A 27,210-nucleotide genomic window follows, 5' to 3' on the forward strand; every position below is an offset into this window, starting at 1 on the left:
GAGGTCATTTTTAAGAGACCTAAGAGACCTGTTATTTACTAAAGGTTTATAAGAGAAAATCCAAGTAACTGTTTGATACTTCTTCCCACAATTGTAAATGAAAGACTTTAAAGAAGGTATTCCCTGTCCACACAGAAAGTAATACTGTAGGGTGTTTAAATGCAGTCTTGGATTCAAATCCGAGCCCCACCACTTACTTGATAGATATGACCTTGGTGTATTAGTCTGTTCTTGCATCACTATAAAGAAATATCTGAGACTGTGTAATTTATAAAGAAAAGACGTTTCATTGGCTCACGGTTCTACAGGCTGTACAGGAAGCACGGCAGCATTTGGGGAGGCCTCAGGAAACTTTCAATTATGGCAGAAGGGCAAGACGAAGTAGGCACATCTTTTATGGCCAGAGAAGGAGGAAAAGAGAAAGGGGGAGAGGGACTACACACTTTTAAACAACCAGATTTCATGAGAAATCCATCACAAGAACAGCCTTAGGGGGATGGTGCTAAACCATTAGAAACCACACCCATGATCCAATCACCTCCTACAGGCCCCACTTCCAGCACTGGGGATTATATTTCAACATGAGATATGGGTGGAGACATAGAACCAAACAATATAACTTAGTAAGTTTCTTACCTCTCTGTTTCCTCATTTAAAAAATGAGGATAACAGTAATGCCTACCCAGTAGAGGTGTTATATAGTTGAAATGAATGAAAATACATAAAATGCTTAGAACAGTGCTTAGCACACAGTAAGTAAGAGATGCTTAAACAGAAATTTAAGATAGGCTACTCCTGTTTAACAGTTTGCTCCAACCAAGAAAAGAAGGGGGGTAAGGTTATTATTTAAACAGGAAACAGTGCCAATGTTTGGAAGTATTATAATCCGGAGAGAAAATTTACATTTGATTTACAACTGTGTTGCCCACATTCCTTTTTAGCTCGAGGGTATATTGGCAAAGCTATGGAGGTCAGGAGGGGAAACAGGGACTCTCTCTGAATATTCTCCAGTATTTCCAGATCCTGCTCAGACTCTTCTCCAGTGTTCCTAACACAGCATTACCAACAGGATCAACAGATGGCTTCCAGAAGGCCCAGGACTAAGAAACAGCCAGGGCTAGGTCCAGCCTATGTGGACCACTGCCCATAAACACGGACTTCCGGATTAAGGAAATGGACAGCAGGCCACTGTCCACCCACCTTTTAAAACAGAAACAGAATCGAGTCTATCCAACAAATGTAATTTGGGTAAGGAAAGTACACTCCTCAGACACAAAGTATCCAAATTTGAGAGAAAATGACCTTGACCAAAGTTTTCTTGAAGAAAGCCCCAGTTAGCACAAGGGCCTGGGTCTTTAGGAAGGAAAAAGAAGAGAATAGGCTGACACAAATCTAAGTCCCTAGTCCTAGCTTTAACCAGACAGCACTTAAATCAGCTTTACTTTGGGTTCCATGTTGCATTCCCTTTGAAAAATGTTTATGTAATGATGACAGCCTTTATGATTCTATCACTTCAGCAACAGATTGGGTAGAGCTATGCGGCAGGCCAATTCTAATCTAGTTCTGCTGCTAACCGAAAAACATTACCTTTGTCTAACTCAGTCATCTGTTTTTATAAATCAGTGATAATACTGACAATAAATATTAATCATTTATGCAAGGAATAATAAATGACTGAGTACATTACAACTCCACATCCCCAGACCAAAAAGTAATGGAGACACTTCGACAAGACTATTACAGCTATGTAACACTGAGAAACCAATTCCTAGAAACTTCCAAATGCAGAAATCAACTTTGGCACAAATGACTTCAAACACTGTGCTTCACGAGAGAAAACACTATAATTACTGTCAAAAGAAATATGTGAACAAGAAGTGGTCAAACATCACTGCTGCTATTACAGCCAGTAAAAAAGTTAGATGTCTGTGGCATGCTTGATTGACTCTGGTTTTCCAGATTTGATATTAACATGTAAAAATATCTTCTCAAACAAGATTTACAACAGTGTAGCATCAGTAGGAAAGAAAATTGGATTTGGAAAAAGAAATAAAACAATGAGAATAAAACAGAGCTGGAAAATCCAAACTTCTATCATTATTGGTTATAAAAAAGCAGTTGACTATTAAAAATAGAAAAGTGCCACTTGAAGAAAAACAATGAAAGTAGCAGATGGCACAAGATTCCAATACCTAGTACCTACACTGCACTTCCAATCATCTTCCAGTGAAAAATACTGGGTGGCTAGGACGTGTTCTTCCTACTACATTCAGAACTGGTTAGGTCTTTTTATCCATTGTTAAGCAGAATCAATGGAAAAGTATGAGTATAAAACAATAGCAACGCAATAAAGCATTTTAAAAAACAGCAAAAACAGTATTAATAAGAAAAATAATCTAAAATAGTGGGACTTTTGTACTACAGAAGGATCTCTTAAATGTTGGAGTATATAAAGGACTATTTTGGAAATAATGCCAACAAACCATCTACTACCTCCAATGAAGCCTAATGAGCCTGGGAAATATGCTCACATCACAGCAGGATGGTATAGGTTACACATGGACATCAGCTGTGTGTCGCTGAAGAGTTACAACTCAAATTTCTGCAATAACCTTCTTTGCAACTATTTATAAATTACAAGTGAAATTCATTTGCCTGTGTCAGTTGTGACTGCATTGAGAATATACTGACTGCTAACTGATCTCATAAGATCATTTCAAAACTATGCCTTTATAAGCCTTGATCAATATTAGTTATCAATAGTACTCATTCCCTGAAAAGTTTTTTTAATTACTATATACCTAGAAATTACATGCAGGTGGAAGGTATGTAATTCTCATAACTGTGTAATTTGTGCCTATGACAGGAAAACAAGTGTTCAACACTATACTAAATTAAAAGAAAGATTTATAAGACAAGTATCTATAGTCTCTGGTCAGTAGCCAATTTCAAAGACATAATTTAAGTTTTTATTTTAATATAATGTAGAATAGATATATGCCCACATATATAATATAGAACTGCACCTTCTAGAAAAAAGGTTATCATGATTTTCCAAACCCAGTGATTCATTCGACTGAACAAATACTTATGAGACTTTACTATGTGAAAAGCACCATGCTAGGTGCATGATTTCTCTTTTTTTTTTTTGAAACGGAGTTTCGCTCTTATTGCCCAGACTGGAGTGCAGTGGCGCGATCTCGGCTCACCGCAACATCTGCCTCCTGGGTTCAAGCGATTCTCCTGCATCAGCCTCCCGGGTAGCTGGGATTACAGGCTTGTGCCACTACACCTGGCTAATTTTGTATTTTTAGTAGAGACGGGTTTTCACCATGTTGGTCAGGCTGGTCCCAAACTCCTGACCTCAGGCGATCTGCCCACCTCAGCCTCCCAAAGTGCTGGGATTACAGGCATGAGCCACCACGCCCAGCCACATGATTTTTTGTATCATGTATTTTAAACATAATGCTACCCACAAAATCCTGTTTCAGGACTCTTTCCTCCTCCTTTCTTCTGCTTTTTCTTTTGCCTTTTTATTTCTGCCTTTTTCAAAGGCAGAACATATGTAATAATAAAAATCAAGATAAATTATCATATATAATGAACTTAAACAGATGGTACCATCCCTATAAATTTCACCATTACTATCAGAAACGAAACGGTACAAATAAGTTTTAAGCCCTTATTTGATGATATCAACAATGCTATCAATGGAAAAATAAATGGACTACACTATACTCTAACCCAGATGGCTGATAAAATTTATGACTAATTTATTAAACCACTCACTAAACCAAATTGATTATTTTAAGTCTTACAAATCTAATGTAACTTTCCAAATAACTAAAAGTGAGGGAAAAATCTCAACTAATGTCCATTGAAAAATAGCGAGCAAGTAATCTTGGTTGATATACAGTTAGTTCCAACATCAAGGAGCTATTCCCTTTCTTCTTGGTTTCTTGAAAAAAAAAATGTTGTTATAACTGAAACACTTCACTTGCCTTTATAGGTAAACAGGTGAAATTCAAATGCCAAAGGTCAGAGGTCAGTAGTAGTCACATTTTTCTGGCTGTCAAAGACTGACTGTTGGAGGTAGGGCACAGGGGAGAAGTAAACCACATTTTAAAATCTATACTCAAACTGTAGCATATTATGTCCTTGCTATATTGGCCTACACAGTTACAACACAATATGGTCAGCTATAATCCAAACACACCATTGGGTATCACAGCAAAAACAGACTGCTGACAGAGGCATTTACTCTGGATTCTTGGTACGCTGAGCAACTATTCTGTCTACTAGATGTTTTGATAAGAAAACCATGATTTCAAATTAGACCCAAAAATTGTAGTGTGTGGACTAATCTATCAGCGATTTGTGGGGGGCATGATTTGTGGAAGCAAATCACTTAAGATCCCCATAAAACAGGATAAATCTATGATAAAATGAATTGGGAGTCCACATGTAAATGTTGTGTAAAAATGAAAATACATATAGTCATCATGCTTATAATTAGCAACTGTATTGTCGCTGTGACCTTAGTAAGAAACCTCCTCTAAGGCAACTTTTAAGTATGGCAGGTCTGCATGGAGATTTAAAGGGGTTGGGGTAAATTATAGATGACCTAATGAAATATCGTCAGTTTCAATGATTTTGAATGGAATCTAAATGTATGTGGCCCTACCAGTCACAGATGCCTAAAAAGGACTTCTGCATTAAGTAGAAGGTAAAGCAAGACATTCAAGAAGTCATTCCAAGTTGACAAATTTTATGGTCTGGAGTGTATATGGACCGTATTTTATCAATTCTAGGATGCATATTTTTCCACATTTTCACAAACCTAAAAGCATCTGAAAATTGCTATCTGCCAGGCGGCAGTCCTGCTGCTGTTGTCATAGCTTGCAGAGAAGCATCAAAATTTGCAGAACTGATGTCAGCAGCTTGGAAAAATTCCAGGAACAAGAGTGGGGCAATCTTTTAAGGAATGTTGTGTCACCGAGGTTTTGACAGCATAAAATATGATATTGTGTGGAAAAACAAAGACATCAAACCCTGAGTCCAAAAGTGATCCAGAACAATTAAATCCAATGTGAACTGGTTTGAAGACTACCTTAGCCCTGGGTTTCTCACTATTGGTACAACTGACATTTTGAGCCAAATAATTCTTTTTTGGTGGGCGGAGAATGGTTAAGAGGGGAGCCGGCGGGCGGCAGGAGGTGAGGAGTGTCACGTGCATTACAGAATGTTAAACAGCATCCCTGGCCTCCATCCACTAGATGCCAATAACACTTGACAAGTTTTAACAACCAAAAACATCTCCAAACATTGTCAAATGCCCCCTGGGGACCAAATGCTCTCCCAGCTGAGAACCACTGCCTTAATCAATTGATTTTGCTTACTTTTTCCTTCTTATGAATATACATATGTTTTCAAAAATTCAAAATTAGTGTTAATCAATTGTTTCAATAAGAAAATCCTAAGAGATAAAGTATTGTGTTAAAACTTGCAGCAATATTTTTCATAGGGTACGCCAAATATACTAAAATCTTAAAATCAGTGGCATGCAAAGAAATTCAGCAACCCAGCATCCGTTCCCCCTCCTCCTTATGGAATGGTCATCATGATTTCCTGCTGGGGAACTATTTCCTCACCACACACAGCTTTAGAAATATCCAGTTCTCCCCTTACTAATGGTTCTCTAAGTCTTCCATTTGTTTCTTTTGAGCTATATATCCTTTACACTCCTAAAAATTTCCTTGCTTTCTAAGCTAATCAGAGTTAAATTTCAGTCTTCCAACTAAATAAATCTAACTGAAGCAAAGTACTTATTTCAACTATGCTGATAGAAGACATTTTGGAGTATTTCCCTGCCATAAAATTCACCAACCTGTTTAAAATTGTACTACTTTTCCTCACCACTCACCACATGTGTAGAGTGACTAAATGTGTGGATGAAACAAGAATTGTTAAAACTGTGTCATGGTGTATGGGGATTCACTATACTCTATTTTTCATGGAGCTTTAAAATTTCCATTTAAATGCCGGGCGCGGTGGCTCATGCCTGTAATCCCAGCACTTTGGGAGGCTAAGGCAGGTGGATCACAAGGTCAGAAGTTCAAGACCAGCCTGGCCAATATGGTGAAACCCCGTCTCTACTAAAAATACAAAAAAATTAGCCAGGCGTGGTGGCGGGCACCTGTAATCCCAGCTACTCAGGAGGCTGAGGCAGGAGAATTGCTTGAACCCCAGAGGCGGAGGTTGCAGTGAGCTGAGATCACACCACTGTACTCCAGCCTGGGTGACAGAGAGAGACTCCATCTCAAAAAAATACAAAAAGCAAACAAAAAAAATTTTCATTTAAAAAGGGTTACAATGATAATAGATATTCTATAAAGAAAAATATCACAATCAAAATTCCAAAGTCCTTGTTGAACAAGTTTCTTCAAAACGTACGTAGATGCGTATGTCCAGATATGAAGTGCTTGAGAACTGGTCAACAGGTTTGTGTGCATTTGGAAGGAAAAGAGAAAACTCGGCACGCAGGGCACATACCATATGAGTAACAGTACAAAGGCAAGAGGAGCTATTTTCTAAAACTGCCTACAAATCTCGATTCAATTCAGGCAACACATACAGCAACGTATACATGCTCTGTGACTCCAAAAAGTTGCTGCTAAAAGACTGCACACAAAACTTTCTTAATGCTGTTTCTGAAGTTTCTTCTCTGGTAGAAAAAAAGAAAGAAAAAAATAGCTATTGATTCTCCTAAGAACTATCATATAGATGAACACACATTTTTTGCCAAGATTTGACAGCTGGAAGTTTTCATGAAGGAGGCTTCAAACAAAAGTTTTTTTAAAAAAGAAAAAATAATATAAAGGCTGTACCACCCTCTGCTCTCCTTAAAGGTGACAGAAAATAAATTCTTTATCAATAGTCATTTGTCCAGGTTACAGCTAGGCTGCCAACCCCATTCCACCTGAGATATGAAATTGGCTTTCACTGGCACCTTTTATTCATCTCATCTGCCCTTTCCCTTTCATGATCCAAGGCAGAGCAAATGGAAGCTGAATAATGAAGAAGAAGAAGAAAAAAAAACCCACAGTCAGTTATTTTAACAAAAAGCCTGTACCATATGGAGAGACGGGAAGACCAAAAAAAAAAAAAAAAAATTCCTATGTGAAATATAATAAGCAAAGTAAATATGAGAATCTAACCAAAAAACCCCCATTAAAATAAAACTCAATTAAAATTAACAAAATTTCAAAGACAAGAAATCTACCATAACATATTGATTCTCTTTTTTTAAAAATTGATTCTGAATTTTTTTGGAATATTTAAACTTCACTATCTAATTATATAGTCTATTAACCTAACCCAATTAAATAATTATAAAGCACTGCATGGGAAACTGTGGAAATATACGGAGACCTTTCTGGCAGTACTAATTACATCTTGATTTTTTAAATTGTAAGTCATAAGCCTTCTCTATTTCCTGAGAAAATGGCAGTCTTAATCTAAAATTCATATTCTGTTCTGTATATTTTGTGCAAATTGGGAGTTAGCAGTTTGTCAAAAGAAATATTAAAGAATAATTTTTCACAACCCTCATTTTAAAGATGAAATACTTAAGGCTCAAAGAGGTTAAATTATATGGTGAAGGTCCTATGGCCAGTGAGGACTACAATCCAATTCAAAGATTCCTTACCTCCAGATCTCTCAAGCAAAATAGTTGGGCAGTTCAAAACAAAACAAATACAAACTAAGCACCTGCTCAGTGGCAAGCATGCGTTTGGTGCTCACAGTAAAAAGACATTCACATGATCATGTAATCATAATTCTCTAAGCTATGTGCAAACCCAGAAATAGTACAGATGGGAAGCACTTTATCTTAGATTAAAATGTTTTCCCATCTTTTTATGAATAAGTACCTACTCTAAAACTTCAAAAAGTAGTATTTAAAAAAATGCTTTTCTAAAATCCTTTCATGGTGTTTTTTTCAGTGGATAGCTCGTCAACATCTTTTTGAATCAGTACACAGGGCTATAACTGACGGTCTAGTGTTCCATTGCAGGCATGTACCGTAATTAATTCAGCCAGTCCTCCAGGATGGTCGGTTTGGATTGCTTCCAATTTTCTACTGTTACAAAAACACTTCAATGAACATTCTTTTAGCTGTTGTTATTAGTAGTATTAATAATGGCAACAATCAGATGGAAGTGTGTGCAGAGGAAAAAATCTCAAGCAATAAAATGTTAAAAAGTGGTTAACTTCAGAGGATGGAAAACGGATTTTTATTTCCAACCTTATGTCTGTAACATCCTAATTTTTTTATGTGAACAGAATAATAATTAGTGCTACTTGTTAATCCAGGCACTACGTATCACACATGATATTCATCATGAGCCAAAATATTTACTTTAGTGCCTGTAGCAGGCAATATAATTTTCAATCATGAATACATTTGCTGATCGACTGGGAAATTCCTGGAGAATCCTCAAGAACTCCTTCTCACATATGGAGAAAAAAGGGCTCAATATTCAAGCAACCAATACAAGAGATATAATGGTAATTCACAGTCAGCTTTGGGAAGCAGGTAACCCAAGGCTCTAAGAGGCACAATCTAAAACCGAAAATGGCCAAGTTCATGTGTTCAGCACATTCTGAAGTTCAGTCATACACAAATAATGAGACTTATCACAATCATTCTTCTCTAAAAATATTAGTAAATATGACAAAACCACCAAAACCTCTCTCTGATACCACAAAACTCACCGTTTCTGATCTTCAGATTCTTTCTTGGCTTGCTCCAATGCCAGCTCCTCAGCTACTCTTCTTTTCAATTCTTCATCAGAAACTAGAATCGATAAAGAGCAGAAGGAGATAAAATAGGTGACTTCTTAAAAATAAAAGCAAGAAAATACTCAGGAAAGCCCGGCTGAGACTAGATTTGAACAGGCAAAGTTCTGCCAAGTGGCCAGTGTCTCCATGGAACTTCTCGAGCACTGTGGAAAAGGCCAATTAGTGCACTTCAGGAGTAATTTAATCAAGAGTTCCCTAGTGACCTAGATTTCCACTCCTGCCAAAATTTATAACAAACTCAAGGAACTGCTTACTGTACAGTGGGGACTGAGTCAGTAAGGACCAGTTCTTTAAGATGATGTCCTAACATTAAAGTCTGACAATGGTGTGTAAGGAGAGGAGACGCTGTAAGAAAGGAACTTTGGAGAGGAAAATGACAAAAAAAAAAATCTTCTCATTTCAATAATTAAACACCTAACAAAATGATGTATTACAAAGAGCAAATCATTTGCAGTTACATTCATTTTTCCATTATTTATGAAAAAAGCCATTTGTCATTTATGAAAATTTTGAAACCCTATTTTTTGGAATACATGTCATTCAAATTCAAGTGCCAGCAACTGGAGAGAGACAGAGAAGAGTGCTGAGAACACAGCTGGAGCTTTCTAAATACCTGGTGACTGGATTTGAAACATCTGGTCTTTCCAATTAGAAGACTGTGTATGGTATGTTTTGTAAAGTTTCTTACAGCTATGATGGTAAATAAAATGGACACATTTCACACACTTCTTTAAGAGCCTTCCACAAGAAATAAACAAAGACTAACTCCTCTTCACTACAGACCTACTACCCAAAATTACGAACAAGAAAGCACCAGAAGCACTTAGGAGGATCTAAGAATATCCACAGGACCTAAGGTCTTTTTTGGTTTTTGTTTGTTTGTTTGTTTGTTTGTTTGTTGAGACAGAGTCTCGCTCTGTTGCCCAGGCTGTAGTGCAGTGGCACGATCTTAGCTCACTGCGACCTCTGCCTCCCGGGTTCAAGCGATTCTCCTGCCTCAGCCTCCCGAGTAGCTGGGATTACAGACATGTGCCGCCACGCCTGGCTAATTTTTTGTACTTTTAGTAGAGATGGGGTTTCATCATGTTAGCCAGGATGGTCTCGATCTCCTGACCTCATGATCCGCCCGCCTTGGCCTCCCAAAGTGCTGGGATTACAGGCGTAAGCCACTGTGCCTGGCCAGGACCTAAGTTTTATTTCAAATAGTTGAGCCTATTAAATGGAAAACTAGACAGCAGTGTCTCTTTTGATAACCTCGACATTATAAATGCTTTGACCCACAGCATATGCAAAAATATTTTTTACAATCGGATACGTAAAAGTCCTTTTAAATATTTCATTGGCATGAGGCAATAACAAAGAAGATACATGAAAGATCAGAAGGATGATTTCTCTTAGTTGTGGACTATCAGAGTGCAACAGCAGCATCCAGTGACCCCATCAAAAAGGTAAAAAGCCCTCAGAATGGCAGAAAATATCTGCAAGTCATTAGCTGACAAGGGACTCGTATCCAGAGTATGCACGTATATAGGATATACAATATATAAAGAACTCTTACAGACAAATAATAAAAAGACAACTCAATTAAAATGGGCAAAGGCTATAAATAGGCATTTCTCCAAAGAAGATATACAAATAGCCAATAAGTACACAAAAAGTTGTTCAACAGCATTAGTCATTAGGAAAATGCAAATCAAAATCATAATGATATGCCATTTCAAACCCACCGTAATAAAAAAGACAAACAATAACAAGTGTTGGTGAAGATGTAAAGAAATTGGAACCCTCACACATTGCTTGTGGGAATGCAAAATGGCTCAGCCACTGTGGAAAACAGTTTGGCAGTTTCTCAAAATGCTAAAGAGTTACCATATAACCCAGCAATTCTAATTTTAGGTACTATACATACTCAAGAAAATTTGAAAACATGTCTATACAAAAACTCATACATGAGTATTTATAGTGACATTATTCACAATATCAAAAAACTAAACACAACCTAAGTGCCTAGCAACTGATGAATGGACAAACAAAATGTGGTATATCCATTCGATATAATATTACTCAGCCATAAAAAGTAATGAACTACTGATACATGCTACAACATGATGAATCTTGAAAACATTATGCTAAGTGAAAGAAGTCAGACACGAAAGGTCACCTACTATATCCATTCGTATGAAATGTCCAGAATAGAAAAGTCCATAGACACAGAAAGTAGATTAGTAGTTCCCTGCAGTAGGAGAAAGCAGAAAATAGAGAATGACAGCTAATGGGTATGGAATTATGGAATTTCTTTTTAAGATATTGAAAATATTCTTTTTTTCTTTTTGAGACTCAGTCTTGCTCTGTTGCCCAGGCTGGAGTGCAGTGCCGTGATCTTGGCTCACTGCAATCTCCGCCTCCTGGGTTCAAGTGATTCTCCTGCCTCAGCCTCCCAAGTAGCTGGGATTACAGGCATGCGCCACCACGCCCGGCTAATTTTTGTATTTTTGGTAGAGATGGGGTTTCACCACGTCGGCCAGGCTGGTCTCAAACTCCTGACCTCAGATGATCTGTCCGCCTCGACCACCCAAAGTGCTGGGATTACAGGCATGAGCCACCATGCCCAACCGAAAATATTCCAAAACTAGATTGTGTGATGGTTGCACAACTCTATAAATATACTATAAACCACTGAACTGTACACTCTGAATGGATGAATTTTATGATATGCTAAATGTACCTTAATAAGTTGTAAAAGAGAAAGAAAGAGAAAGAGAGAGAGGGAGAAAGAGAGAAATGAAGAGAAGGAAGGAAGGAAGGAAGGAAGGAAGGAAGGAAGGAAGGAAGGAAGGAAGGAACGAAGGGAGGGAGGGAAGGAAGGGGAAGAGAAAAGAAAAGAATAAAAAGAACGCTGTACAGGGAATCAGGGAATAGAGGAAAAACTATTTAAGGTCTAATCCCACCATGCCCATCAACAATCTAGGGGAACTTTGGGAAAGTTATTAACCTCTCTGGGCAGCAAGAGAACAACCTTTTCTCAAATGGGTGTTTAGGGACCCTTCCAACTGTATACTATACTCCTGTTTTGCCTCTCTCTTACTTCATAGTCTATAGCGTGAGAAAAATACAAGCCTCTACTTTGAAGGGGTCAAACAAAACCTAAAAAACTCCTAGAACAGAATTCTGTTTGCACTCAGGCAAGTATTAGAGCTCTTTATGAAAGTATGAAAGATTTTTAAACAATCCAAATAAAAGCAGAGAAATTTCAGGCAGTAAGAGCTCCACAAAAAAGTCCAAATAGTCTGCTTTTCAACTAGCCAAATTTTGGATAAATCAGTTAATCTAACTGCATTTTAGTTTCCCCACCTAAAAATATGACATATGGGTACATCTGTTAGCTATGAAATTCTAGATTATGGACTCCACAAGGTAATGATTTTCATACTTTCATCTACTTCTCATAAACAAGTAAAACAACCCGATACTAAAATTTTTCGAGTTGCATACAACCAGTAGCTCCATTCATAGCAAAAACTGAAACAAATATTTAACATAATTAGTATGATTGATCATACCAGTTAGTATCAACTCACAGTCAAATGGTATATGTAAAATCATGCTGCCTCTCCTAGACTACTTCAAGTTACAACAGCAAGATATTTCTCAGGCAAAATTCAATCGGATTCTCAATCAAAATTCAATTTAATTTAATTCAATTAAAACTAGGCTTCTGTAAAACCTCAGAGAGTAACTATGATGCACTGGGGTCAGTGTTCTAAGTAAACTGATAAAATTGTATCACATCTTTCTTGTTGTTGTCTTGGGTTTTTTGTCTGTTTGTGCTTATGGCTTGAATGTTTCTCCCCTTCAAAACTCACGTTGAAACTTAATCCCCACTGTGGCAGTATTGAGAGGTGGGGCCCTTAGGAGGTGAGACTGGGACATGAGGGTTCGTGAATGGGTTAATCCATGCGTGGATTAATGGTTTATCATGATAGTGGGACTGGTACCTTAAAAAGAAAAAGAAGGCCAGGTGCGGTGGCTCACGCCTATAATCCCAACACCTTGAGAGGCTGAGATGGGCAGATCACAAGGTCAGGAGTTTGAGACCAGCCTGACCAACATGGTGAAACCCTGTCTCTAATACAAAAATTAGCCAGACATGGTGGTGCACACCTGTAATCCCAGCTACTCAGGAGGCTGAGGCAGGAGAACCACTTGAACTCAGGAGGCAGAGGTTGCAGTGAGCCAAGATCACACCACTGCTCTCCAGCCCGGGCGACAGAGTAAGACTCCATCTCAAAAAAAAAAAAAAGAAAAGAAAAGAAAAAGAAGAGAGAGCTGGACTAGCACACTGAACCCCTCACCATGTGATGCCCTGCACGACCTAGGGATTCTACAGGAGTCCCCACCAGTAAGAAGACCCACACCATATGCAGCCCTTCAACCTTGGACTTCAAAGCCTCCAAAACATTAAGTAACGAATTTCTTTTCCTTATAAATTACCCAGTTTTACGTATTCTGTTATAAGCAACGGAAAACAGATTAAGCAGTTTGGCTTTTCCAGCTTTATTAAGGTATAAGTGACAAATAAAATCATATATATTCAAGGTGAACCATGTGATGATTTGATATGAATCATGTAATGATTACCACAAATATATCGAGCACCACACAGTTACCATCGGGGTGGGGAATACTGGGGACACTTAAAATTTGTTCTCTTATGAAATTTCAAGTAAAAAATATTATTAACTAAAGTCACCCATCTTATAACTGAAAGCTTGTACTCGTTGATCAACATCTCCCTACTTTCCCATCCCACATCCCCTGGTAATCACTCTTCTACTCTGCTTCTTAGAGCTCAACTTTTTTAGATTCCACATATAGGTAAGAACATACAGTATCTGTCTTTCTGTGTCTGGCTTATTTCACTTGGCACAATGTCATATCTTCATAGTGCACTTTATGCCTATGACATAGGGGTGTCTTCCTACCAGAAGAAAAGCTCAAATCAGCAGTGAGCTGTTTATTCCAGTGTGATCAAACGGTGACCAGCTGGGTGGATAGGCGCGAAGCCATGCAGGTAAGAATGTGGAGAGGAAGTGGTTTGGGGTGAAGAAAATGCAGATTGGAGGCTTGCTGTTTCCTTCTCTATCCCCTTCTCCCTACTATCATCAGCTCTGCCACCTGCTGTGGGGTAAGGTGAGAAAGAGATAGAGATTACAGGTGGCATCATCCAGGTACGCCATGAGGGGAGAGAAAAACGTGGGAAGAGGATAACAACAGCAATGAAAGGGACAGGAACACTCCCGTGGCCACTGAAAAAGACACGTCCAAGTGACCAGCTGGTTGACATCACTTTTGGTCCATAAAGGAACCAAAGCACAGCTGTCTTTCTAACACCCTACCTACTTCCAGAAAAGGAAAAAAAAAAAAAAAAAAATCACAACTTTTGGGTCAAGTCCAAGGTCACAACTGAAAAAGTAATTACCTTAGCTACAAACGAGAAGTTAAAATAACAGAAGATAAAAACATGACCTAGCATAAAGAGTTTAAAATCTAAAATAGCAAATCAAAGCACAGCCAGGAAAATAAACCAGTGTGGTAATGGGTTCTGAGCACATCTAAGCTTCATGGTATTTGTTTTTAAATCAATAGAATACATAAAGCAATACTGTATTTCTTCTGATAGGTCTGACCCAAAGTGCATGAGGGAAAAAGATACAGCATTTGGAGACCACTATTTAAAATGGCCTTTCTGAAAACACTCTTTTCAGCTCCCAGGATTTGAACATTTTCTCAAATAAAACTGTTATTAAACTAAAAGGTCAGTGTTTCAGGATGGGCTAGTTTAAGAGAAGCACAAGAAAGGCCAACTTTGCCTATTAGCACAGTGAGTTTCCAAGCAAATCTTTGGGAACTGGCAAAGTTTGTGAAATGAGAAAAGGAGTAAAAACAAAAAAATGTTCAAGCCATATAAATCCCATTTGCCATGGAAATTTGCAAAACTATTTCAAGTTCAGTAAGTATGGTTCCACGGCTTTTACATACACACAAACTCTCCTTTTAGAAATGTGTTAAGACAAAAGAATGTTTTCTTTCCATACTTGTATAGCCTGTACTTTTTAAAATTCTTCTCAGAAACCATTTTAATTTCTTTCTCAATGGTGAATGTATCTTAACAAACACAAACACTGGCATTTTGTCAATTAGTTATAAACACTGACCATAAAACATGTCAGAAAAAGCCAAGCATTGCAATTGCTTAGTTCTAGCAAGTGTGGCTCTAAACCATTTACTTGAAACCATTATTGAAAATAATAAATACTTGGATGGTTGAAAGCAGTTCTGGATTCCTAACAAATTTTTGTTTGTTTTTACCAAACAATATTCTAAACAAATGCTTTGGCTAGTCCAAGGGTCTTCTTTACAGCTTGCCTAGGAATCTTTTGACCGCTTAGCCACCAACATTTCTGGGCTATAAATTTGAGTTCAGGATCAAATAAGAAAGTCCAACATTCCTAAATTTATACTTGATCCTGAGTATTCTTAGGATATGTGAGGAAATTCTTATTCCTCAAAGAAAGTGTAACATAAGTTCAATACACCTCACCTGTCTTCTATGTGACAGGTGATGCTCAAATTCCCGTGTTTACCGAAACTGATTAAAGATATGTAGGGAGGGGATGGTACGGGGAGACGTAATTATGCATTTTAGATAGATCCTTGAATGGTCAATAGAAATGACTCCAAAAGATGGAAGGACTTGATGAACTTATCAACTATGAAAAACAGAAGACTGAAAATGCAACCATGATTTGAAATATACATAGATTCCCTGAACCTCAAGGAACATACTAATTTCCTTTGTAACTTTTCCCACTTGTAATTCCCCTTTACTTCACTTTTTTTGCATAATCCTTACACTATAATTCCCTCCCCAATTACAGTATTTCTTAAACAATCTCTTTAAGTTGCTTAATAAAAATTATACCTTGCTTCTTAGAGAAATATCAGTTCCTTTGGGATTTTTCCTTTAATGTATTTTTCTTTCTGGTTTCACCATTTGCTGATATAGGTCATGGCCAATTTTGTAAAGTCTATTATTTTCATGTGCTAGTTTAAATACACTAAAGAGAAACCATGAAGATCTTCCAAGAGAACAAAATAAATATATGTACCTGCATAATATAAACAGCAGATTTCAGATAAAGACTCTGATTCTCCCAGGATTGAGATAGTTGAGCAAAAAGTTATACCATAAGATATAGCCAAATTAAATTTTCAGCTCCATAGAAATACTCATTAATCTTATAATTTCAATAAATTCATTAAAATGAGCAATTATTGTTTAAGAAAATAATAATCAAAGCATCCATGCGATCAATGAAATACAACACAAAGTATATTAGATCTAAATGACTCACAGCATAGATTACAGGATAAATCTTGTCCCGCTCCTTATCTTCTAAAACCTACAGGGTTTGATTGGAAGAAGAGCCAAAAGATGACTAGGATAAATCTCAAGAGTTAGAAATAAACATGTAACGGTTTGCCATTATCCATTTGTGGCACCATTTAGTTGGCAGACAAATAAACCTGATTTAAACCACACACACAGAGAATATAGGTATATTCAGCTGACAGTTACCTTCACCATCTTGTAAGGAGAATGTATCTTAAGAGTGCCTTCAAAACAAATGCCATCTGTCTACTACCTGGCATGGGTAACTGTGGCTACTTACACATTAAAGTTAATGAAGATGGTAGAATGAAAGTTCCTCACTGCACATTCATAATCATAAATATTGATTTTGAATGTGCAGTGTTAGGCAGTGTTAGGAAGAGTCTGGCAACCTGAACATTAACAGCATCAAGTTAATGGCTTATTTTGTAGCATTATCACTCCATCAGGATTTATATACCTTTGTAAGTTCCTAATCTGAATGGCATATTATGCAAATAATGTTCATTTTATTGTTCGCTTCACAATAAGCACCCTTAGAAACTAGCTCCATGTTCCACTCCATGTGGAAAAAAAAACATCAATACTGGACTATAGCTGTATAGCAAGAGATAAGCTCGTAATTCATATTCCACAGTTTAGACATCTTAAGTAGACAATTCCTAAAACCAGTATTGAGAATCAGATATATCTAGTATTTCATGTCTTAATATTCTGAATAATAGTTGCAAGATCTCACAAAGCCTCCAGGAAAATAAGATGCATAATTTAAATTAAAAAATAATAATTACCTTTGGATATTGCTTTCTGATACACAGCTTAATTTTTTTTGTTTCAAAAATGATTATATTTTGTTCACTGGAGATAAAACTATAACACAGTGCTAACTCTCCAAACTAAGTGAAGTACAGAAACCACCCAAGCCCTTTTCCATTTCATGCAAATGGTCCTGTGTGGCCAAATTTAAAGGTTCCTTCGGGAGTCATGAAATGCATTGAGAACCAAGCTGGAAATGAAAGATAGTGGCCACCACAACCACTAAGCTTCTGCCCCTAGAACCTCCTTTACAAAAAATCTGGAGCCATCGCTAATGACAGTGTGTTGTTTACAAAGGAGAGAAGAGCAGGTATTCATTACAATTTTAAAGCACTGGCTATGAAGTTTGAGTTTCAATGCTGAAGCTCAGTTTTCTGTGCTGTGATCAATGATATGGAGTTATTTTTGTTTTCTCTAATTGTTTTCTTCCAAATCAAGTCTGAATCAAGTTTGATTCCAAATTAGGTGAATCAATCAATCTGTACATACACACTGACGTAATCCTACACTAGGCTTCATGAGAGATGAAGACATATAAGATGATCTCTACCATTAAGGAGATTACAGTCTGAGTCAGTAAAATTGTATTACTGAGGTTCAGTATTAAGGAAACTTACCAAGGTCAGCTATAGTTAAGGATGTGGAACTTGAGCAGGTAGATGAAAAGGAAAGCAAACAAAACTTGTTTGTAAAAACAGAAGGGTAAATTAGGCTAAACTGCAGGGAGTCTTGGAAACTACGAAGGACTTTGAATAAGAAATATTAAGAAATAGGGCATCCTGGACAGTTGGGAAAAAATGACAATAATACAATGAAATAGAGTGTTAGGACAGGAAATTTAACCTGGTAAAGATTTGTAAGTAAACTGGGAGAGAAAGCATAAGGCAACCAGTGGTTCTCAAAGTGTAACCCCCACTTCCCCTCAATGTAGCAGCCTCTTCTGAGAACTTGTTAAAGATGCAAATTCTTCAGCCCCACCTCAGACTTAAGGAATCCAACACCCTGGGGATGAGTTCCAACCTTCTGTGTGTTATCAAGCCTCCAGGTGATGCTGATGCACACTGAAGTTTGACAGCCACTGGCAAAAGGTGAGGAGGGCTTAAAGTAGGAGACTGGCTGTGAAGATACAGTCTAAGATTCAAGATTTTTCAAGGGGAAAAAATGATCGCCTGAGACTGACTGAGAGATGAAAGAAAAAGTCAAAGGTGCACCCATGCCAGAAAATTAATACCCATGATGGTCAATTAAGTAAAGAAGGAGAGGCTGTTTGGAGAAGAAAGATAATGAGTTAAGGCATATTCAATTGAAAGTAATGGTAGAACCACCACATGGAATTGTAGGCAATTAGATACTTGAACCTGAAACTCATATTTGATTTGAGACTTGTCTCGACATGCTGATTTGGGAATGGCTATTACAGATTCGAGCTCAGTGAATTCTACTGGAAAAAAAAAAAATATATATATATATATGCATCAAAAATACGCATAAAGAAAAAAAAGCAAAAGGCTAAGGGATAGGCCTTAAAAATTCATCAGATGAGGGAAGGGAGTGAAAGAGGAACATCATTAGGGGCAAAGAAGAAATGGAATGGAAAGGAAGAAATAAACCAAGATAGCAAGTGTAGGAATGATAAAGAGATTTCATCTTATGTGCCAATTCCGATCAACTGGCAGTAGCTGTCTGAGTTGCTGTATGGAGAAGGACTCTGAGGCCAAGTCCAGGTTCAGTGAATTAATGTCTACTCTGGGCACAGGAGGGAGATCTGGCAGCATGACTTACAATTACCTATCATCCCATGGAGTGCATGGAAATCAGACAGCGTGAGCCTCCAATCAGTGGGAGGAAAACAATGGAAGGCAGCAATTACAGGCCTCCCTTCAACATGTTTCAGAAATGAAACAAGAAGGAAAGAAGTGGAAGAATTATAAATAAAAGGTGTTTTTCACAAATAGTGGATTCTGTACATATTTGAAGGGCAGCCATAATCAATAATCTGTAACTAAGTTATACTGACGAATGGTAGTTGTTGTTTCTCAAAAGGAATTTAGAGAATAAAACATACAATTACTCAGGAAGATCTGCTTGTTTAATATACAGTAACGCAAACCAATTAATATATATTATACTCTAGTCTACTTTTCTAATTACCATCCTGATGTGGGGCTCATAGCACATTTTTATAAAAAGAATATTTCATAACAGTAAAAGAAGAGTGGACAAGCCTTTTCACGTGCTAAAAAGCTTTAACCAAGACTAATATCCTTACCTAAATAGTTTGCTTTGGTATCAGAAAGTCAACCACCACTCCGATACTTAGGTTCATAAATCAATCTTCCCTCTTCTTTTTATTGAGACGGAGTTTCACTCTTGGTTGCCCAGGCTGCAGTGCAGTGGCGTGATCTCGGCTCACTGCAACCTCCGCCTCCCAGGTTCAAGCGATTTTCCTATCTCAGCCTCCCTAGTAGCTGGGATTACAGGCGCCCACCACCACGCCTAGCTAATTTTTTTGTATTTTTAGTAGAGGCAGGGTTTCACCATGTTGGTCAGGCTGGTCTCGAACTCCTGACCTCAGGTGATCCACCCACCTTGGCCTCCCAAAGTGCTGAGATTACAGGCATGAGCCACTGCACCCAGCCCAATCTTCCCTCTTCTTATTGTTATGAAGTAGAGTGTACTTTTTAGCAATATAACTGTATTTAATCCCCAAATTCATTATGCACTAATAAACCTTCCTAAATTCAACTAAGATATTTAATTCTTTAAACTCTGACCAACACTATTTTCTAAGCGAGACTTAACCTTTGCATGTAATCAAAGCGCAAGGAAAATAAAAGATTTAGAAGTCTGAAAATAAAATCTGTCTTCTAATCCACCTAACTTTCTATAGCCCTGGAAACTCAGTTAACCCCAGCCTCAAGACTTTTCTTCTTCTGAATGAAAAGAAAATTCATGACCCAATTACAGTCCTTTTTATAAGGAAGAAAAGTAAAGTCCTATTCTTAGACACTGGCCTACTACTAGACAGTAGAAATAGTGAGAGGATCACATATAGTCAAACCTCTGGGCTTCAGTGGCTTCATTTACAGCCCATTAAGGGTGAGGATGCAAAAAAGGACCTATTTAAGACACTAGCTAACCACTGCAGAACAATGGCCTCTCCTGGGAAGTTTTAAATAAAGCAATTCAGATTTTACACCCATGCTGAATTCATACTTTATTTATGAGAGTTCAAATATATTAAAACAGTGAGGCAGCATAAGACATATTGGTATAAGGTATTTCATTAAACTATAGTGCAATATCCTGAGTTTGTTTTTCATTTAATTCACATTGCGATAATTAGATCACCTTCATTTGTGAAGTCAGATTATAATACCTATAGCCATTATTTTTCTCTTCACCTAAAGTAACAAATCTCCACTCAATGCTAGAAAACATCACTTCAATGTATTCATAAGTAGTCATATAATCTCTAATAAAACAAAAACAATTCTCTGTGAAGCACTGTGGAAACTCTGTAACTTAGCCCATCACAGCTGATTTTACCATCTTTAAAACGCAAGATTGTGCACAAGGATTTCAAGACCAAAGCATTGTGCTGCCTTTAACTCAAATTCAAGTATGTACTTAACATTTTTTCTAAAAGTAAAATAAATTATTCGTGGTAAAGTTAGCCTGAAAGGAACAGTAAAAAACATTTATTATGATTACACTCCTAACGATCTCCTTAACAGCAGTACTATATAGAGAAAAGTGATGGAATTCCTTCTTATCTAGCATTTCATTTTTGTAATTTACTCCATGGGCTATGTAAGGTTTCAGGGTGTAAATCCTTCAGAATACCTGGGACTACATAAAATAGCAATGAAAAAGATGCGCCTCCATTCAGACCAGCGGTTCTCATTCTTATCAGACCCAACTGTGCTTTTTTATAGCAAATCTATTTTGCAATGCTCCCTTCACTATCCTGAAATGAAACTGATTATAATCTGACCAAGAAAACTAATCAATATAATGCCCTAAGTGTAATATTTAAATAAAATAAGCTAATTTATAATAAAATAATGGCATCTCATTATGTAAACGTTCAAACATAACTACCCTAGTAGACATAATAAAACAGTCTGAATCTTGAGTTTGTGTGCTAAATCATCACAAATGCAAAAGCTATTGTTACACAGTAGTTGCATTTTTGGAAAATTCAGTATACTTTAAAACCATGCAAAACATACTTTCTGTTTATATATAAAACAACTAAGCTCTCAGCCAGGTAAATAGGTTTTCAGCTCCATGAATTTCTGATGGGACATTCAGAAGTTGGAGGGCACAGGACAATTCTTGGAGATGGGAAACTACCCCCAAGCACTGCTAGCCATGAAGATCCCTCCCCGTGCCACTAAACACCACAGCTTCCCTCAAATTCCTAAAGTGCCTGAAGTGGTGCCGTACTCCTCAAGTGGGGTACTACTCAAACACTTTCTAAAGTGGTACAGTATTGCCCCACCACTGCGCATCATTGTTTTAGACAGGGCTAAAATATTCACCCTGATAAATGAAAAAAAGTGGGAAACCTAGCTATTTTATGGTTGGTATAGAGAGATAGTCACAAATAATCTACTAATATTTATATGGATTTTTCAAACAGATAAACATTTGGATGACACCAAAATATCTTCCCCCAACATGATCTCTGCCTTAAGGTGCCCAAACATTACTAGCTTTCTCTAGCTCCATACTCACCAAAACACATTTTGCCCGGTCCACTTATAAAGATCATCTTAATTTTCCTTAGGGTAATCAAAATTACTCTCTGCTAATCATCAAATTGTCTATTTTTTTTTCTCTCCTGATGTCCTAGAGGGAGGAGGGCTCCATTACTAATTCAATAGAAATGGAAAAGGTGGGTACAAATTGCAACCTAAACACTCCAGGTCTCTGTGATGATATCACAAGAATGTACAGACGCCAGAGAGATACAGATTAAAACTCATCTGCCCCCAAACTGTACAACTGTTTTCATTATTTAGCATTCACATTTTCAGATTACTGTCTTTAAGAGAACAATTTCCCAAACATCGATTTATTTCAAGCTGACACACTTCCCATCAAAACTATCTATACAGGATAGCGCTTGACCACTTAAAACTATATGTTTTACATATGACAATATCAGAATGAATACTAAACAAACAGTTCAATAAAGCCATATCATGTTTATAATGAAGGAAAATGAAAAAGGATTTAAAGCTACTCATCCTGAATTAACTTATAATAATTCACAGAGATTCCTTTTTGAAATTAAGGAAATGATGGTATAGTAAGAAATAATTTCTCTATAAACAGCAAAAATAAGTTAGCTTTCACTAAAGCATATAATATGAAACTATCTAGAATAAATGGTAAGAAAGCAACAAGAATGAGTAAAATCTAAACATACATGATACTTTAAAAAAAATGCATCTATAATTCTTTTCAAGTCCTTTCAGCAATTGGATCCAGTCTTAAAAGTGTTATCAGGTAGGGGTCCTTAGGGGAACTGTTTCAATGAAACTAGTAATTAGAATACCAACTTATTCTCCATAAACAGTAACATCCAACATACATGATGATTTCATAAAATAATTCGCTAGGCAACTGAGATTTCCTCTAAGGGAATTTTCTTACCAAACCCTCCCCAACTCTCACCCCATAACCCCTTTCCCATCCTGTTAGTTTAAGTAAACATAATTCTTCTCTAATTTTCTGACAAATTGTAAATTAAATGAATCCAAATGAGTAAGATTTTACTGCATGTTTTAAGACTTTTAAATGATTGTAACATTTTTATCTCAAGTTACATAGTTCATAGGGAATTTAACAGGAAGAAATTAATCTAATAAAGCATTATACATATATAATATTTAAAATCTTTAAAAGAATAGTATAAAATGTTCACATTTAAATTTATATGCATTTCAAACAAGGCAGTGAAATAGTAAGAATGTTACGACATGTTACACATGCAAAACTTTCATTTTACAGTTATAACCACTGTGTGAGTGTTGGAGGTATACATCACAGGACTGTGAAATAAAATACAGAAATATGTCATATCTGGTTCATCTTAAATAGGTAGAAAAACAGCTCAATGAAAAGTATTCATGGCAAAGTATGTTTAATAAAAGAGTCAGGTTTACAGAGACCTGTGTTCTCCTGACTACGCTCTGTGACTTTATTTCTAATCTACAAATTACTAATAAGGTTTCTCTTGAAGATGAAATGCCGTAGAATGAGGAGATATTTTCAGGTCAAACATGAACATCATTACATAAACAGAATGAAACTCTATTCAATTGGAGAACCAACAGCATTTTATTTTAAAAATCCTGACTGATGCTGTATAACATTTCATTGAGCCAGTACTATAGTTTGCAAGAGACTGTTTAAAGCCATATATTCTTCAGAATGTCAACATACTAGGATATGTTGGGTTTTTTAACCTACAGAAAAGATTATGTAACAAGAAGAATTTGTGGTGCATTTTCATAAACATTTAGGATCTGGCTTGATGTCCAGGTTCCATAAGTATTTTAGCTTCTGATCATCAAGATTCACATAGTTATTGTAAATGAATTTCATCTGAGGGTAACAAGAATTTATCTGAATCTCTTTCATTATCTTTGAATGCTGCTAAAGTAATAGAATATGATGAATGATGACGAGACCAAAGGGTAAAGTAAAATTGATGTTGATCAAGCATTTTCTAAAAATTCATTTTCATGACAAGCTTAAAAGACTATTAAATCTTCCTCCTAAGACACATGAAGTGTAGTGTGGCAAAGAGAAAGATTTAGACAATGAGGGAGAACAATATACATTTTATATATAAAACAATGAAAAACTAGAAGCAAATTAAATGTCCAAAAACAGCGAAATAGTCAAATAATACAATGCTAACATTAAAAAACATGCTTTAAACCCCATGAAAAATTTCTCACAAGTGACAAGATACCAGGCTGAACACACTGTTTGGTCTTCATTTGTTTTCTATATGTACAGTACCGAAAAAAGCCTAAGGACACCATCACAAAGAAATACATACATATGGCCCGGCGCGGTGGCTCACACCTGTAATCCCAGCACTTTGGGAGGCTGAGGCAGGCGGATCACCTGAGGTCAGGAGTTCGAGACCAGCCTGGCCAACATGGCGAAACCACATCTCTAATAAAAGTACAAAAATTAGCCAGGCATGGTGGTGCACACCTGTAGTCCCAGCTACTAGGGAGGCTGAGGCAGGAGAATTGCTCAAACCCGGGAAGCAGAGGTCGCAGTGAGCCGAGAACAAGCCACTGCACTCCAGCCTGGCGATAGAGCAAGACTCTGTCTCAGAAAAAAATAAATACACACATACATACATACATACATACATATGCCAAAATGATACTAATGATTACCTTTATATTTGGGAGAAATGGATCATTTTCCTTTCTCTTTTTATACTTGGTTGTAGTTTTTACCAAGAACACATTTTTACTTTCATAATCATTTAAAAGTTATTTTTAAATAATGCATAAAGAGGCACAATTTCAGTTTTTAAAAAACACCTTTATCAATTCAATCATGAACATTACATAGTATATCAGTTTAGCTAACAGAAGTTCAAACCATACTTATACCAAAGAGAGTTGGCTGGGATTAAAGTACCTAAAAGTAGGTAGCACAGGCTCTAAGAAAACAAAATTGGTTCATGTTCTTTTCCTTTGACCCCACAGGTGTCCTGCCCATATACCATTATAAGACTATGTGTTCTTAAAAGGTAAATTACAAACACCTGTATTATATTTTATGATATATTATATTATAGAAAAATACAATCATATAGTTTTATAACGTTTGGGTTAAGCAGAATTTACAGCACACAGTTTCTTATGTACACTGTCTAGAAGCACACCATACAACAAGGGTTATCTGCTGAAGAGTTCCTCTGTAATTGAAAGCAATGAGATTCAAAGTGTCTCCAAAAGGATATTCATGGCCATATTGAATAGAGGTAGAAAAGAGAGGAAATCTTAGAGAGCCAAGATATTCTCTTTTCACTCTAGCATCTCAAGTAGCATTTAATTTTTTGTCTTCCATTTAAATTTTTCAATTGATAACACCAATCATACTAGTATGATGAATGATATATGTTACCAAGGACAGATGATAAAAAATTCTTGGCCACTGACTTAAGCCATCAGCTGAGGTTAAGCTAAGTCAGATGTAAGGAATGAAACGTAACCCGGGATAGCATTTTCTACATCATGCAACAAATACCCCGCAACTTTAATAGTAAAGTTCTATAGAGATCCATTTCCTACATGTGGCAGTCACTGCCACAACATGTCACTACATATTTGGGTGTTCTAGAAAATAACTCTATAAATTGTCCATTTTGGCTATGAAATAGAGACCTATTCATTTTATTCCATACAATTGAAAATACAACTTCAACTGTAAATGTAAACTATATTATATCCAACATTACATTCTTTGCTGCCACTAGCAAAATAAAACATTTAATAGTCCTTGCTTGCTGTTTGGATTTATACATGGTGGGAAATGTATACAAAGTTTAGCTTTGCCTCCTTAAAATGGAATCTGACAACTACTCACTGAGGTTTTGTGGACTTTAGTGTCTCTAGTGAAAGCTGTTATTCAACAAACCAATTTCTTTTTTTTTTAAGTTGCTTAGTCCATGCACATGCCACAATCAACTGGCTAAGACAAAAATATTTTAAATGCCTATTTGTGGGTATTCTATCTCAATAACAAATATCAAAACCATTACTTTTCCACAAAGCTTTCAAGACATGGTAGCAATGACAAATGACAGGACACGGTAAGAGATATTACAGCTTTATCTTGAGTTTAATAATCTTATTTATTTGGATTTAAAGAAAAATCAAACTGAATTACTCATTCCTTATAGTAGCAAGAGGAATCCTCAGATGCTGTCTCTGCCATTTCAGATATAATTTTAAAATACCAAGTCTTTTCAACTTTTAATCCATGCTGATAAATCAAGAGTAACTAAAATCCAAACAGGAATTCAGACAGGTGAGAAAATGAAGTCTTTGTAACCAAAATACTCCAGCATAACTCAGCTCTATATGGAAAAGAACTTGCATGTCAGAGTTGCCAACATTTTCCGCACTTGAAGTCTTGACTATGCCTTTTTCCACTGTCATCTGGGAACCCAAGGAAAATTATAAATCTCAAATAACACAGCAGAGGCCGCCCCGAGCAGCAGCCTACAAAGCAGCCCCATATCTATTCTCTCTGCCCTCCAATAACTGAAACTCAATTTGTGGTTGAGCACATGGCTGGTCAGAAGGAAGACTACATCTTCCAGCTTCTCTTGCAGTTAGGAATAGCCTAGTGACTAAGTTCAGGCCAAGAAAATGTGAATGAACAGGGTGTACACAGCTTCAGAGTCATCCCCCATGACACAGGCTCAAGGACAGTTGTGAGCCTAAGACAGAAAAGACTGGGTCCCAATATTAGGGAATCATCGAATTATCCAAAATGTTACATGAGAGAAAAATAAAATTTTAACTTTTTGAGCCATGTAACTTAGGGTCTCCATTAGAAGAGTGGAACCTATATTCGACCCCACATGCGTTACTAAGACATATGTCCAACTCTACCCTTTGTCAGACCTAGAAGAATCAAAGGATAGCCTCAAAAACAAGCAGACTTAGAAAGAAAAGCTAAAAATCAGCTATGTTGGGTATACTTGCAAGAGCTGGAAGAGACCTCAGAGCAGAAGCCTACAGCGGCCCCAGGAAAGTCTCTTTTTTCATTATCCCTATTGAAGGAGTGAAGGACACGCCATTCCAAAATATGCCAGAATGGCATATTGACTATTTCAAGTTGAAAACACTGGAGCAATTGTAGTTTCAGAAAGGGCTAGGTGATCTGTCTCTTCCTGCATGCAGTAAGCCATCAAGATTCCTCTGGGAGGGGTACCCTTCCAGTACTAGGGCGAGAAAATGGCCCTTACCACCAGACATTGAGAATTGGGGCTGCAACAGACCTGAATAAATATACTTAAT

General features: G+C 36.9%; 1 protein-coding gene across 3 annotated transcripts in view; it reads right to left on the minus strand.

Moving 5' to 3' along the window:
• Window positions 1-27,210, minus strand: part of CHCHD3 (coiled-coil-helix-coiled-coil-helix domain containing 3) — a 298,843-nt gene that overhangs the window by 229,506 nt on the left and 42,127 nt on the right. For 2 of the 3 annotated variants that reach the window (XM_003261353.4, XM_003261354.4), the window contains exon 3: window positions 8,776-8,857. In XM_003261353.4, the coding sequence (XP_003261401.1) occupies window positions 8,776-8,857 (82 nt within the window). Of the gene's footprint in view, window positions 1-6,634; window positions 6,725-8,775; window positions 8,858-27,210 lie in introns of all 3 variants that reach the window. The other variant, XR_001116881.2, reaches the window with a different exon arrangement.

This window comes from Nomascus leucogenys, chromosome 13 (assembly GCF_006542625.1).
Source record: "Nomascus leucogenys isolate Asia chromosome 13, Asia_NLE_v1, whole genome shotgun sequence".
Classification (NCBI taxonomy): domain Eukaryota; kingdom Metazoa; phylum Chordata; class Mammalia; order Primates; family Hylobatidae; genus Nomascus; species Nomascus leucogenys.